Source organism: Rhipicephalus sanguineus, chromosome 6 (assembly GCF_013339695.2).
Source record: "Rhipicephalus sanguineus isolate Rsan-2018 chromosome 6, BIME_Rsan_1.4, whole genome shotgun sequence".
Taxonomy (NCBI): domain Eukaryota; kingdom Metazoa; phylum Arthropoda; class Arachnida; order Ixodida; family Ixodidae; genus Rhipicephalus; species Rhipicephalus sanguineus.
This window is the reverse complement of record NC_051181.1, coordinates 62,119,692-62,136,331: the sequence shown is the minus strand read 5'-3', so window position 1 is coordinate 62,136,331 and position 16,640 is coordinate 62,119,692. Positions and strand designations below refer to the sequence as shown.

Genomic DNA, 16,640 nt, shown 5'->3' with positions numbered 1-16,640 from the left:
AGAGCCCTCATGTGATGAGCTGTCAGGCAAAACATAAATTTTGTGAAAAGGTCACGGGTCCCGCACGTGCATCGGTCAGCATCTGTATGGCTGGCCAGGCTGTTGAGAACAGCTGGAAAGCTTGCAGAGGCCCATCGGTCATAGGACCGGCGCCTGTATGATATTGCCAAGCTGAAAACAACATTTCAATCCTCCCCACACTTCAGAATATTGTGGCTAATCAGTGGATCACATGCTGCCTGAATCGTCTGCTCTGTTTATCATTGATGCTGCATCCATCTTTGTTGAAATTGTAAATACTCTGGGAACCCATGCACTTCTCTGGATTTGGGCTTATTGCTGTTGCTGGGTCTCTCATAAAGTCTTTCTGGTTTTTTTAAATCCGAAAGCTCACCCTTAGGTATAGCACCTCAGGCATAGTCATTTGCTGGTTGTGAAAGTGGACGTTAAAGAAGTGTAGACACCAAAATCAGATGGTAACCTGGCATGAAACTGACTACAGCATCAGCTTTATGTGCTTGCAAGGAAGGCTGTGACAAATTTTGACAGAGAACGGATGACTGAAAGCTAATTAATTTGAATTCTGAAGTCTGGAAACGAAGAGTGGCTCCTTTTCCACTTTTCGCTATAACCATTGGGGAAAACGTCCAAAGAGAGCTGCAAAATGCATGACATTGTAGACAGACGTGATGACTACGGCCACGTGTAGTACATGTGACAAAATTTCAGTGTCCAATGCAAAAGGATCAAAAACGGAATGGTTTTCCACCTTCACTTGCTCCCGTCCAGGCTCATGGTCTGATTCCCCTGACGCCAATAGGGGAGACACCGCTGTGTGTCTTGGTTGAACTAGTGCCACAATGTGGACGTGTATGTGTGAAATGTAGCAGACAACATGTTGGTTTGTTAACATCCCCACCTTGCTACTCCAGGTGGTGATTCTTTTTTCAAGTCAATCAATCAGTTTTCAATCAATCAATCAGTGAGTGTCCTGTTGCTGTCTAGTACTTCGGGACAGTCATCTCTATATTTTATGCATTGTAATTGTCCTATTATGTAATAATGAAACTGATTGACTGATTGATTGATTAATTAATTGATTGATTGATCGATCGATCGATCGATCGATTGATTTTGCTCTCACATGAAACTAATTTATGTTGTCACACAGAGGTTTTCTACATCTTGGCGAGAGTTTTTGAAACCATCATAGGAAGATTTTGCTGTCCACACTCCTTCAAATTTTCTCCTTGCGACACTTTTCACGCCTTCATGTTTTCATAATGCAAGAAAAGGCACAACATAAAGCAAGGTCCCCACAATATTACTCTCTGGAGTACTTCTTCAAACTCATAAATATATTAAAGATTATTCAATATATTCAAGACCCGTAACTATTGCTGCCATTTTTTAGCACGTGGAAGTACTAAATCATGATTCTCACCAGCTTTCTTGTCATTCTGTCACTGCTAACAACAAATCTGGTAACCTCTGAAAGCTGATATAGAAATAGAACTTGCAAATAACATTTGATCCAGATCATATTGGTACCCCCTGCAGTGGCACCCTGGCTATGTTGATCTAAATGCAGTGGTGGTGAATGACTGAGGTCTCCTATAACAAACAGTATCTGGGCCATGGGAGATGTTTCTAGTGTACTAACGGAATGAAAAAGTACCGTAAAATCCTCAGCAAGCGCTCCCCACCTTCCCCTCCTGCCATTTTCACTGTTTTATTTACTGTTTTGGAAACTGAATGTATGTGTATTCAATAAAACATATCATTAGAAGCACGGGTGTGCATTTTTTTATTCTTAGGGGCTCTTCTGCCGCCATCTTGAATTTTGATTCTGGACCGAGCAAGGGTCCCCTCTTCAAATCTTATCGGACTATCTTTCACCGTAGGGGTGGTGGGGGAGCTTGCTCGGGACTTTACGGTAATGTTTTATCTTTGGTGTAGTATATACTACCATTCCAGCAAAACACGCTGGCTTCGCTTGGGAAACCGTGGCAAATTCTCGTTTAATAATCAGCTCTAAGGGCACGGCGAGCCTATGTGTAGGCAGGGCACTCGGCCGCTATCTCCGTGCTCTTGTGGAGATTAGAGCCTCCCCGAACTGTGCTTATCTTGGCTGTTATCAGCTCAAAAGGTGACTCAGCTTGCAAGCTCGCAGCGAGGTGCTTCTGAGGTTTCTTGTACGGAATTGTCTGATGTCCAGATGCGTCATGATGACCCTAGTTGTGCATACGGATGCCAGGTCTGCTTTACTTTATTAACGTATCACAGCTTACTTTATTAACGTATCACAGCGAAGCCGTGTGATCCTAGGGTTCCGTGTATATTTCTTGTGCATCATAAAAAATGTATGTGCCACACAAACAGAGCAAACCCCGCTGCTCGCCATCGGTCCACTAAAAATGGAGAAGGGAACACTTCAGGCAGCAAACGCCAATTAACTTTGTGTTCGAAACGCGAAGAGCATGCGGCAAGCCAGGCAAGATGACGCATGCCACGAAACGGAGAGATTCAGCAAAAAGATGCGTTCTGCTCAAAGTCAAGAAGGACTTTCTGGATCGACATTTTGGATTTATTGGCAGGGTGTGTCACCTCTGTGTTGTGTGCTAAACAACTTCACTAGTGTTCCACCTTCACTGAGTGCAATGGTTGCTTAATTTTATGGTGTATTTTTTATATTTCATACCACTGAGGTTCAGAAAAGAATGATGCAGCATTGGAGACGTAATTGGCAGTTAGGGCTCCCACTTGGACGAGTTATAGTGATGAGAAGCTGTGTGGCAGTAATTGATGTGCAAGACCAGTCTTTGAACAGCAGAATTAGCTGCATTGTCATAGTATATTGGAAATTAGAGTGCTTTCTTTGACTCGTTGGTTCATAATTGACACATAATGATAAATCCTTAAATTTTAAACTGTGGTAAACCCATTGCACAGGAAAGGAGTGACTTGAAGGCCTTTATTGGTGAGCAGGTCGAGTAAGAAGAAAGGGGCAAGGTAACCAAGCGACAGGCATAACCACGTGACTGCATGCAGTGTCTTCAGGCTCGGCTGCCTCGTTGTTCAGTCATGGAAAGTTTAGAGAGACGTCTCAAGGCATTTCTGCTGGATGTTTTCGAAGTGGGGTGCCACTCCTATTTCCTATCTGTGTTTAGTTTTCGCTCGAGCACCTGTGCAGCACGTCAGGCTAGCGACCATTGTTGTAGGGGCAGCAGCATCACTGTCGTGCAAGTCCTTTGTCCACTCCTTCCACTGGCGTTGTCCTGTTGCTCACTTTTCTAGACTGAGGTGCTATGGTGCTGTAAACGAAAGAGCAACAACAGTTACTCCTAGTCGGTACTGGTCCCTGTCAGTCTTTAGGACATTGGCGTTTTCCTCGACCTATTCCACTGTTTCAAAAGTCAGTATTGAAGGAAAATGTTATTCTATGCGCGCTCAATTTTGGAACTGCTTTCACTTGCCTTGCATGCACTCACTTTAGAAGTAGCGCATGCAAGGCAAGTCTAAGGTTAAAAAATAACCAGCAAATTTATCGTAAAAATCTTTGAAAACAATAAAAAGGCACAAGTTATGAGTGGACATACGCTTGACTACATGGCTACGGATCTTATTGTCACAAAGCAGCCAAGACATACACAAAACATAAACCTCCCATGTTGCAATAAAAAGGTGGCTCGAAGATATTTTTTTTTGCCCCGTCTTGTGTGGCGTCTTCTTTTGAGTCATTAGCTTGCGTCGTGTCCAACGCAGTATTGCCTGACGGTATGTAAGGTAAACATTCTTTGTCCAAGAGATAGCAAGCCTGAAAATCATGTTTTTTTTTACTTCTTCCAACGTGGTGTTATCGCATTGCTTAACGGTTTATTGAGTAAAGGGTAGATGCAAACGGGCGGTATTTTTTAAAACTCCATAGTAGAGCTTTTGTGGCAGTAAAATGCACTGTACATCTCTGTGCTACTTGAGAACACAAGGGAAGAAAAAAAAAAAACAGGCTATAGGCTTCTGTTAGCAGAAAAAAAGTGGACGGAATGCGAAATGAGAAAAGTGAGAGCAAACGAAAAAGATCTATAAGGGAAAAAAAAAAACACCTGGATAGAAAACAAAAAACGATGAACATCCAACAGTACTGTGCATGCACTAGAAACAATTGCAGCACATGGCTCATTGTCTGTTGCACAAGTTCACACACTACATTTGTGGAGAGCAAAAAAAGAAAAAGCTATTCTTTTCAAAATAAGAAGCCTGTGCCTGTGCCACGCTTTTGTATCATATAAAACCGTCTTGAAAAAAAAAGAAAGTTATTGTTAGTGGTCGACAAAGTGGAAGAGTAATGCGGTAGTTACAGATTGGTAGCACTGGGCAGTAAATGTGAGTTGTTTGCAAAAAATTGAAATGAGGAAACGACTTCAACTTATAGGAGTGGCAGTGAGGTTTTTACTTCGGCAACCCTGTGGACATTTGCTGGCCTAAAAAACAGCTCATTCAGTGGATGGAGAGTGAGCGAAGGCAACATTGGTGTTACAGCAGCGAATAACCACTGGAAGTAGTCAATTTTAGCCATCGGTCAGCCAACACTCACTGATATTAGCCACTGCTAATGACCTCTGGTAGTATGCAAGCAAATATGGAATTATTTTCTTGAAATTATGTGGCTTAGTGCGACGCTTCGTTAGGCCGAAGCACAGTTTTCCAGTGATCAGCCCATGTCTTCAGTGAAAATCATGCCTGTTACAGAATCGTAGTGGTAGAAGCCTAAGAAGATGTAGTCCTGAAGAGTTGTGACCTGTTGCTTAGATTGTGACCACTGTTGCTTGCACTGTGTGCAGGCCACAGCTATGGAGTCTGAGACTAGTGCTGCATCTCCGCAAGCCAGCGTTGCCATGGACGACGAGCCCATGCCGTCGGAGGCTCCACCAGCGGAGGAGCCGATGATGCAGTCCAATCCAGATGCCTGTGTGGCCACTGCAGAGCCTCCTCAGGTGAGGACTTGTTCGAAGCTTAGTAACGGAGCGTTTTGGGTGTGTTCGTATGACATGATGAGGCTTATGGCGCACAAGAAAATACTGATAAAGAAAGGCGTGGCACACACAGGCACTAACTTGCAACAATGTTTACTTCAAAACCGGGAAGCACATCGTTTTGCAGTCATCATCACGATGCGCGGTTTACAAACTCAACAATTTTTACGCAGATAGGCTAACTCTTTACAGGAGAGGGCAATCAATGGTGACATGGTGAGGCTTATAAAGAAATGAGACCGATGCCATGGCTGCCCCGTCTTCTTCCCCTTTTGCTCTTAAAGCCTCCTGGGCAGACACTACCAAAAAAACTCGGCATTCTGGCCTCGCGAATCTTCTATAGACCATTATAGCGTAGTTTCATCAGGCAGCCAGGTGCACAGCAGGTGGTTTTAAAGGTCAATGTTCCGTGATCAGGATTCAGTATATTAATCACCTATAGGGTATTGAGTATCAGAGCCACCTTCGTTGTGGTAGTTTGCACCTGCGCTTCATCTTCCTGCTGCTTCAAAGGCTGGGCCTATAGGACGGGTGTCGGGACAGAAATTCGTCGCCCTGGCCTCGCACGTCTTGAAGTTCTCATCGATGAGAAAATCTAGTAATGGGCGGAGGTACCTTTCACTGGGCGGAGTGCAGGGCTGTGGAGATGTTCGTCTCTATGTGCACGTCCAAGCCTTGCAAACCTCAGGCCGTCGTCGTGAAGGGCGAGTCAGTACGAAGCCGAAGTAGACGTGTGGGCTCCCGTCTCGCGAGCCTCCAGACAACGCCTGCAGTCACGTGGCTGGGCTCCATGGACTGTCTTGCCTTGCGAACATGAACATAGGGCCATCGTTGGGAAGGGCGAGTCAGTACGGAGCCGAAGTAGACGTGAGGACTCCCGTCTCGCGAGCCTCCAGACGACGCCTGCATTCACTTCAGTCCATGGGTGCCCCTAGCGGTCTCAGTTCCAACCTTCAACATCTTCAACATCATGCTTCAACATCAGCGGCACCTGGTAGCGCCCATCTAACTTGATGATGCTCTCTTCAAATGCCTCAAGTTCTGGCAGAGCCATGTCCTTTTCTTCAGTAGGTTCTTTGATTCTGATGATGTCGAGACGCCACATCGCAGAAGGATCGCAGTTAGGAAGGGAAGTCGGGCTGCAGTTCAGGAAGAGAGCGCTCGTAGGTGAACTTCCTGCGACTTCCATTATTCCCTGAATGGTCCATCCAAACTTTGTTTCCACGGCCGTCAGATCGCTGGTCAAGTGATCGATCCTTCCAGTTAGTACCTTCCAGTACACATTGGAACCAATGTGTCGGAATGAAAGTTGTCTGCAACGTCATAGTTTTTCTCGCACAGAAGCTCCAAGACTGTACTGTTGATCGACGGGCTTGTGACCGTACACACTTCAGGGACCTCCAAGGCCTCCACGGTTACCGCTATGTCCCTACGTTGGCCTCGAAGAGTCAGAACTACCGGTCGACTGCACATTACTTCGCGGAGCTTCGAGTGGCCAAACGTAACCAAAGAAAGTTCTTCGTTTCCAATAACCGGGCATCTGAGGTGCTTTGAGAGATCCGCTCGAATAAATGTGCGCTGGACTGCCACTGTCTAGAAGAATGCGTACGAGACGCCTTCGTGACCCGCTGTCAGTCCACACTTGTCCTGTCTGGAGAAGGACTGCGTTGACTCCGCTCAAGGCGCTTGGGGCAGATGTCACTGGAGGCGTGTTCGTGCTTCGCCCGGCGATACATGGCTCATCCTGATCAACAGTGGTCGCGTTTGCACGGGTTGGTGCAGCTGACTGAAACAATTCACAGAGGATGGTCAGATGTCGACGATGGTACTTGCTGCACATGATGCTGCCCGCACGCCGACAAAAGCGAGCCATGTGGTTGCTCCTGCCGCAACGGTAGCAGCATCGAGCACTGCGCAAGCGAGCCCTTTTTTCATCCGCTGAGAGCTGGATGCTGCATTCCGCGATGGTGGGATGACAACTGTTGCATAAGGGGCACGCTTCTTCCGTAACTGCAACAGACTCGGCAGCGAGTGCGGACGCCGTTGGCAGATGCGGCACTGGTGCTGGCGGATATTGGGCGTCCTCTTCAGGTATCAAATGCAAGGAAGCTGAGGCCGTTCGTCCTGGTCTGCCTTCCTCCCTTATCTCAACCTGGACGCACAGAACACGTAGCATTTCTGCAGCCTGTCGAGCTCTCTCTTCAGGTGTCGCGATACCTAATGTATCCTGCGGCGTTTCCTTCGCCTTCTGGCGATAAGGCTTATAGTGCACGGAAAAACATTGACAAAGAAAGGTGCGACACACACAGGCACTAACTTGTTAGTGCCTGTGTGTGTCACGTCTTCCTTTGTCTATGTTTTTTCATGCACTATAAGCGTCACCTTGTTCCAAGACTGTATGGAGAATGTACAGTGAATCAGTAATTGATTGTTCAGCTTAGTAAGCTGATCTGCTCAATTGTAAGATGGTAACTGTTGGCCCTAGCACCTGTTATAAGAGGGTAACTTTGCATTGTTAATTGCTTTTAAGGAAATTAATGTATAGAAAACGGAAGAAATGTGGAAGGAAATAATGATGGTGATAGGGAGATTTTAAACTACAACCTTACGCTCAGGGCTCATACACAGGTCACTCGGCCATTTGTGACTGGTGACCAAAATGCGACACAAGGTGACCGCTGTTCGCAACTGCGGGCGACCTATACTGGTCACCATGAGGAATTCGTGTTGGCTTGCATTGCCATTGCCTTTCAAAATAAGCTGACGTGCCGTTCCTGCACATCTGAGTGGTTCAGAGGTTTACGACTGCACTCACGCAACTGAAAAAAGATCGAGTGGGGAGCGACCAAGCCAAAGCAGTCGCTTTGCGACCAAAGCGGGAATTTGCGCCTAACTTGGTCACGCAACGTGTGCGAGTCGTGGGTGTGGACAAGCTTGCTGCATGTCTTACACTGTGGACTGAACCAGAGCCTCTTGTCTAGCAGTGTCTCGTCATGCAAGGCATCGGTGGCTTCCGGTGCTCACACAGCAGGATGCTGCTTGCTGGCTCCGGTGTTCAATTGGACATTCAATTGGAGTTCAATCCTACAACTCTTAGAAGTTCCTTTAGGTGTCCTCGGATTTTTTCATCCGTCATTCATTGTGCCATTGCCAACTTATCGTCAAGCTGTCTCACTAAGCAGGTCAGTAGTATATATATATTGGTTGAATGCAACGAACGCGAGTCATGACTCGGTAATTCTTCCATGTGCACTCGTGTGCACCCTACCACTGTTGCTTCCAAGGAAAGGTGATGGTGTCTACTGTGTCTGCAAATGCACGAGAGTGTGTGACATGTGAGGTTCACGAAGCCAGTGTAGTTTTGCTTGTAAAAATTGTTGCGATGAAACCTTGGCAGCCTTTGTTGTCCGCTGCACGTGTTTACCTTGTGCTAGCCCACGTAATTGTCTTCCTGCAGGTGGTGCAGCCAGTTGTGCCTTCAGTACCAGTACCAGCCATGCCTCAGGTAATGACCATCACAACAGCTATGATGCTCTTGTAACGATACTCTGATGAAAAGTTTCCCTGGGGTTACGCGGATGCCCCTTACTTGTGGCATGCTCCATATTATATTGAGCACCTTTCCTTTTGTTGTCCATTAGACGGCGCCACTCCTGCCGCCGACGCTACCCCCACCACCAGTGCCTCCTGCCGCACCAATGCCGATGGCAGCATCATCCGAGGGTCCGGGCAGTCCGATGCAAACGGATCAGGTGGCAGTGTCGAAGGAGGATGCCGTGGTCGCCGTGCCCGACGGAAACGGAACCAGCGGCAGCCCGAAACGAGTCCGCATCTTCGAAGGGGGCTTCAAGTCCAACGAGGCGTACACGTACGTGCGCGGTCGCGGGCGTGGCAAGTACGTCTGCGAGGAGTGCGGCATTCGGTGCAAGAAGCCATCGATGCTCAAGAAGCACATCCGGACGCACACGGACCTGCGGCCTTTCTCCTGCCACCACTGCTGCTTTGCCTTCAAGACCAAGGGCAACCTGACCAAGCACATGAAGTCCAAGGCTCACCACAAGAAGTGCACCGAGCTGGGCATTCTCCCAGTGCCCACCACGGTGGACGACTCGACCCAAGTGGACCCGGACACGCTCGCACGACAGGTATGTGACTCTGATGGCTTACCTGCACCTGTGTTTATCCCCTAAGATCTTTAAAGGGACTTTAAAGCGAAACACCGAATCAATCTAGACTGATGAATTACTCTATGAGCACCTTTGACATGATAGAAATAAAAAAGGAAATGCCGGCCGAAATGGGGTTGTTAAAAAATGTTGCGGCTTTCACACAGAAGCCTTGTTCGTTAGGCCAAGAAGCCGACTCTTTTGTTTCTGTCATACCATTTCTTCCCAACCAGACGAGATTTCGTCCAGTCCTCGATTTCAAGGATTCTTATTGTTGTTAGGTGTGTGAATAGCGACTTTGAGACCAAAACGAATAGTGCCAGAAGCAAATTGAATCGTATATAGCGCATGTTTTGAATAGTTTCTGAATGTTGAGCAGCCGCCTTTTACAAATAATAAAGAACAATATTGATGCCTTAGCACCGTTTACGTAGCATCAAAAGCACAAACGGAGCATTTGGAGCAAATAAGCAGATTCCGCAGGTGCGCCGAACTAAGAAAGGGTGAGCACGCATCATTGAGCTTAGCACTGCGATGCCTTAGCTGCTGACTTACCATGGCAGGTAATGTCATCACTAAGTCAAGTGATGTGCAAATAATGTATACTGATTGCTTCCAAATACGTATCGTACTTTCTGGTGTGTAAGTCGCACCTTTGTATAAGACGCATCCCCCACTTTTTACAACTTTCACGGGAAGAAATTCTATATAAGACATACGTTTGTATAAGATGCATCGATTTTAACGCGATAGCGTTGAAGAGCTTTTATCGCAGAAATTCCGCCGTCGGCGTTGGTGTCAGCGCCGTTGGTTGTGAGCGAAAAATCATCGTCTTGTCCGTGACCGAAAAATCGAAAAAGCTGCAAATAAAATAAATAATGAAAATGTTGGGTCCGAGTGAGAATCGAACCCAGGCCGTCTGCGTGGCAAGCAGGTGTTCTACCACACAGCCACACCTCTGCTTGAAGCTGCATTGAAAGTAACTTTGATGCTTCCCAAAAATACGCGTCCTGTATACAGGTGTCACAGTACGAGATGCAATATCGCAGTATAATATTGCGTGGTACAAGCGTACATTGCCATTGGGTGTCATACCATGTCAATATCGTAAAGACTTTGTGGTTTAAAGACAGCCACCCATTACAAAAGGCACACACATTACTGAGCGTATTTCCTTAAGACCACGTAGTGGGTGCATCGAAACTTCGAAAAAGTTTCTCGCGCATAATTGCTCCTGGTTTAAAGCATGCTACCCATTACATAAGGCACACACCTTAGTGCACGCCATTCTGTTAAACACTCGTCGTGTTCGAAGTGCGCACTAGGGGCAGGATATCGCTATCGTGTTCAACTCTTAAAGGCGAAGCTTAAGTGTCCCCCATTTTTTAACTCTGTCAACATGATAAAACACAATAATGCACGCAGAGTACATTCATTGGAAATGCGTAGTCACGCATGGCACTGAATTTCTGTAAGCAGCAGTATAAAACTTGTATATAACGCTGTCTTAAAGGCCAACTCTGGCGATTTTTTGGCCATGTCAAAGTAATGGTGCTTTTATGTTCCTGAGACGCTCCTGTTACGGGCCCGATAGCAGAAATACTCGGCAAATTGGAGAATAATTTTAAATAAGCAAAAAAAGCACAATACCGAAACCCAACCGAGTGTACTGTCTACGTATGACATAGACGTTGTTACGAATGAACCGGAAGTCGTGCAAGGCATGCCAGTCACGCCGGCGCGGAGTATGAAAACTGTGACAGCCGAGACGACCAGCGAAGCGCCGGCCAAACCAACGCTGTCTGTCGCCTTGTGCACAGCAGACACTCGCTGTAGCGGCCGAAGCGCCGAAGTTAGCGGTGCCCTCGGCTGCGTCACTTCCGCCGCCTTGCCAATACTGACGTCACAGACGCAATGTTGCCAATAATTGTGGGAAGTCAGGAGGGCGTTTGCAGACAATATTTAAAATTCATTTGCAAACAATCTGCGCATGTCTCAAGGCTGTAATTTGGCATAAATGACGGAAACGTGCCACGGAACGTACCCAGTGAATTTCACTGAGATCCATCGACCTCGAAAAATCGCCGGAGTTGGCCTTTAAGGGATAGAAAACCACTATTAATTTCACTGGATTCAAAGCCACATCCTCCAGCTCACTGTCAAAAGTTCTTCCGCCTCGGTTGGCAGCATCATTGGGTTGCCGTTGTCCGCCTTTCAGTAACCTTTACGTGACGTTGTAAGAACCTTGAGGCACATCACTGGCGTTGCCTCTACTATGGTGGCTACCATACCACTACAGCACTACAAGGCTTGGTGGGAACACATAAACAATGAACGTGTTGCACGGTTACCACCTACACACACGCATACAGAACGTAAATGGCGACCGGAAGCAGGAAGTTGCAACTACTGCTGGACTGCAGCAACGTCTCACACGGAAACTGATGATAGTGATAACGAAGTGGTACTTTCGCTTTTGTAACTGATATTGTGGGTGCTACAACATTACAATGAATCGTTGTGGTGCCTTTTTTCATTTATTGCCTCAGTTCCATGGGTCAATGTTTCTTTTAAGAACAAACAATTCGTAATGGGGCGCGCGACGGTGCTGGATTTTATTACGGCCGTACTCTCCGTGGTCGCTGCACTGCTCGAACAGGAAGTAGCTGACATCTAAGACCACAGTCACGTCATTGTTATAACAAAATGAGATATATTTTTACGAATGCTCTCTCGCTCAGTTTATCATACTCGCGAATTAAATACATATTGGTCTTGCAGAATCGCATGACTTTTTGCGTATAGAAGACGCACCAGCAAAAATATCGGAAGAAAGGTACGCCTTACACACCATAAAATACGGTACTTTCTATTTTCTAGAGGAAACTAACGGTTAAGAGCACACTTCAGGTCACACCTCTGTGTCTATTTGCATTCAGGCTCTGTATTTATACTAGCTCACAAGTTGCGTGTGTATTGAGCCCGCCTCAAAGCTTTCCTTGGCCTCATTTGTGCTGACACACGCGTGCTGCATTACAGGAGCAGCAGCAAAGGGAACGGCCCGCTTCAGAGGATGATGAAGAGGAGGAAGAGGAGGAGGAGGAAGAGGAAGAAGACGATGAGGAGGAGGAGGAAGAAGAGGAGGAGGAAGAGGACGATGAAGGAACACCCATTGGCTTGTTGGCCATGGCAGCACCATCGGCACTGCCACAACCTTTAGCCAGGTGAGATTGCCCTGCATCCAAACCTCTCTTGGACTCGTGTTGCTGCCGAGTGGCTGTGCCCTCGGCTAGTCATTTCTGGGGATATAGTACGTACTATCGCCTTTAATGAGCCACATTTATTGCTTAAGCCCGGAGACACGATTTCCTATCTCTTCATTATGCTGGACGTGAAAGTCCCAAGTATCTTCCAAGAAATTGTTTGCCAAGAAGTATGTTTTTTTTACAAACTAGTCGGTCCATACTGAAATTGTTGCTGTATTGTGTGAAACAATAGGAAAGGCTAAAAAAAAAATAAAAGTGGTAAGAAACTGCATCCTAGGATACTGCGCTCACTCCCATCGTGTCTCCTTTTATGACCTTACAAAAAAAATTGCTTCACTAGTACACTAACAATTTTGGTGGTATGCTTGCTATTCTTCCTCTTTGCTGCATTGACGTAGTTGCCACTTGTGCTCCTTTCTAATTTTGATAATATTTTGCAGCGGCCCTCCTCCACCAAGCATTGCCTGCAACATCCCAGTGATCACTCTGACTGGTCCGCCCGACAGTTGCTCGTCACTGGCGCCTCCACCGATCGCAGTCATGACGGCAACCTGCCAAGTCTCTGAAGAGCAGGAAGCCGCACGTAGCCTGCTGCACCTATCCGCTCACGTTCCCGAAGGTGCCACATGGCCAGGTGACGGAGGACCGGTGATGCCTCCTGTGTCGAGATCTTCTCCGATCTCCATCGCGGCCAGCACCGGTCCGATGGTCGGACCGTCCACGTTTGTCGGCGGAGCCGGGTCCTCCAGCAACACCGGAGCCTCCACCGAGCTCACCATTCCGGAAGCTGGCTCGTGGCCGCAGGGTGGCCTTCCGTGGCTGAGCAGCCCTCCAGCTGGGCACAGGCCTCGCTCTTTCTCCATGGAGATGCACGAGAGAGCCGCCGGCATTGCCGAGGCGGAACCGACCCGGCGCTACTCCATGTCGTCGCTTGGCCGGCACCCTGACGAGGGTCCCATGGACCTGAGCACGGCCAGGCAGCGGCGCCTGGAGATCCTTCCGGGCGGCTACGTCTCGGGCCACAACGTGCGCTCGTACGCCCGGGAAGGCGGCCTGCTGGGAGCGTGCCTCGAGCTGGGAGGCCCCGGATCTGCCGGCGTCCCGCCCCATCCCCAGGGGGTGCCCATGGTGGCCCCGAGTAGCGAGGCCCTCGGGTCTGCCACGAGTGGCAGCGAGGAAGGCCGCTGTGGGATCTGTCATAAGAGCTTCACCAAGGCCAGTCAGCTGCGGATGCACGTCAACATCCACTACTTTGAGCGGCCATTCCGGTGCGAGGCGTGCGCCGTGTCGTTCCGGACTCGGGGGCACTTGCAGAAGCACCGGCGCTCGGTGGGCCACTACAACCGGCTCAACATGAATCTGGCGTTTGGTGCCCCGTCGGCCGACAACCCGCGGCCGTTCAAGTGCGCCGACTGCCAGATCGCCTTCCGCATTCACGGCCACCTGGCCAAGCATCTGCGCTCCAAGATGCACATCCTAAAGCTGGAGTGCCTGGGCAAGCTGCCCTTTGGCATGTACGCCGAGATGGAGCGCTCGGGTGTCAACCTCAACGAGATCGACACCTCCGATTGTGACAACTCGCTCGAGAGCCTGCAGGTGAGCCAATTGGTCTGGCTCATAATTGAATAGTGTTAGGTCACTGTACACAGATGCAAACACGATAGTGAAGAAATGTGGGCTGATGAACACCAGCATCAGACTCTCTGTATTTCTCCTTGGCCATTCTCATGTTTCTATTTCAATTCTTTAATGACCACCAACGAGGTTGACTCACGCTCACTATTTGTGGCACTTCTTTCAATGACTGGCTACGTAAGCTCTACCACGTTATAAGAGGAAGTTGAACCTGCCAAAGTGGCTACGTTGCAGTGAAAGTTAAACACAAAAAAATATGTTTGTGTGCATGGATTTGTGTGCACATTGGACCCCAGCTGGCCAAAATCGTAGTCCGTAACCCCTTAATGTGGTGTCCCTCGTAGCCAGAGCACTTTTGAGACAAAAGAGCACTTTGCATTTTATTCGATGTACCGTATAAACGCGTGTAAGGGCCGCACTTTTTTTTTTCAAGAAATGAGGGCCAATTTTCAGGGTGCGGCCCATACACGCGAAATTTTTTTTTTTTAAGCAAAAACGCACCATTTAGCGAACGAAGAGCGTTTATTGCAGTATGCGACATTTCTTGCGACATACGTGCTCAATCGTCGTCACTCGGCGAGTCCTCAGACTTGCCGAGTGACGAGATGAGATGGTGTGCTGCGAAGCGCCGTCACCCCACAAACAGTCATCTTCCGTGTCATCCAAGCTGTTAAGATATCCCGACGACTTTAAAACTTCGGGACACAATGTCCGTCGACACCGAGCTCCACGCAGATAGGATCCACCCAAGTACAGTCGCCAAGGCTAGTCCCTTCACACGCAGCATGTCCGTTGTGAGTGCAAGACCATCATTCCGCACTTCAGTCACATAGCGGAGCAAGTCTTCCAAATCGAGAAACTTGCACTGCTCTCCTCGGAAAGCGCGCTTAGTGCTGTTGGTGTTTCGCAAGGCTTCTTTTTGAGCACACCAACGTTGAACACACTTCTCGTCAACGTCGAATTTTCTGCCGGCGGCACGTTTCCCATGCTCGAGAGCAAACTCGATCACCTTCAACTTATAGCCAGCAGTGTAGCTATTCAGGTACTTGCCCATCTTGCCAAAACGTGAACGCCGTGTAGAAAACAAGCTAGCACGAAGGTCATCAAACAGTGCAGAAAACTACAGCAAATGGCTGGCTGAACTCCACTGTAGCTGAACTGCACAAACCGAACAACGCGAACGCCATGCCAAAGTTGGTGATGCTAATGCCGATATGGATAGCGCCGATAGCGCGTTTGTATAGAGATGTGAGAAGCTAAAGATAAAATCCTGCTTTAACCTTTAGTTGGCGGGTCTATGAATACTAATAAAATAGTTAAAATTTTTAGCCTACTTCACGAACATCTTAACACGAATAAAATCCAAAATATATATATACATACTCTGGTGACGATGATGATGATCGCGTTTCCTTGCGCCATCTATCGACTACGCCTAGAAGCTTACGCGCGCACGCATTTTGAATACGTATTGGCTGAGGAAAGTGTGGGTGCGGCCCTCACGCGGATTTTTTTTTTTTTTTTTTTTTAGAATATGCACTTCAAAAAACGGCGTGCGGCCCTTACACGGGTGCGGCCCTTACACGGGTTTATACGGTATTCCTTATCTAAAGCAAACTGAATTCACTTGTGGTTACGGAACTTGACACTATCTGTGCCAAGTTCGGTACAAACTGTACAATTTCAGCTAGTATCTGCAAAATGTATTGTAGCGCATGTAATATGCTATTACCAGTGTTGTTTTCATGAGTGGCTCTGTTGGTGGTGCCATCTTGTGGTGTAGGATTTAAGCACATAAGCCACAGAGCTATTATCATTGTTACCAATGATTGGTAACATGCAGTCTGTTACCAGTGCATTTTTACAGCAGTAACAAGCAGCAGTAACAACACCACTGCATTGTTAACGTACAGTTCATTAATTGTTTTTTCTTTTGAGAACACCTACATAATAAAAAATACATATCATGCGGTTCAACAAAGTGGGGCAATGCACCATATAGTACCGATTTGTGGTCAGGCTCTGTTACGTGTGATGAAGGTTTATCCCATAGCTTTTGAACCTGGAATGGAGAATAGAGAGATTAGAATAAAAGGAAGGCAGAAGGGAGAATATCGTCCTCACCCCCTTGGCACAACTTGTGCATCCATGGATGCAGGTGATGGCACAAAAGCTGTACCAGCACGGCGAACCTTCCTTGGCATCGCCAGTGGGCGTTGCGGACCCCGTCAGCCCATTGAGGGCGGGCGTAACCAGCAGCCCACCGCCCGTCATCGAGGCACCGCCCCCTCCCTCCTCCTGGGAGAGCGGGGCGCTGCGGCCCTGCCACTTGTGTGGCCGCCTCCTCAAGAGCGCCAAGTCGCTCCAGGTGCACCTGCACTGCGACCACCCGTCGGGGGCAGGGCTCCAGCAAGAGGACGAAGAGGTGGCCTCCACCATCACCCAGGTCCACTCACCTCCCCTTGCCACACCCTGGCTCTGCTCCATCTGCCAGAAGGCATTCCCATCGCAAGCACTGCTCCAGCAGGTCCGTAATCGCA

General features: G+C 48.0%; 1 protein-coding gene across 1 annotated transcript in view; it reads left to right on the top strand.

The window, feature by feature from the left end:
* Positions 1 to 16,640, top strand: part of LOC119395830 (sal-like protein 3) — a 46,452-nt gene that overhangs the window by 20,323 nt on the left and 9,489 nt on the right. The window contains exons 4-9 of the mRNA XM_037662840.2: positions 4,842 to 4,994; positions 8,491 to 8,538; positions 8,675 to 9,178; positions 12,239 to 12,423; positions 12,906 to 14,061; positions 16,259 to 16,627. Of these exons, the coding sequence (XP_037518768.1) occupies positions 4,842 to 4,994; positions 8,491 to 8,538; positions 8,675 to 9,178; positions 12,239 to 12,423; positions 12,906 to 14,061; positions 16,259 to 16,627 (2,415 nt within the window). The remainder of the gene's footprint in view (positions 1 to 4,841; positions 4,995 to 8,490; positions 8,539 to 8,674; positions 9,179 to 12,238; positions 12,424 to 12,905; positions 14,062 to 16,258; positions 16,628 to 16,640) is intronic.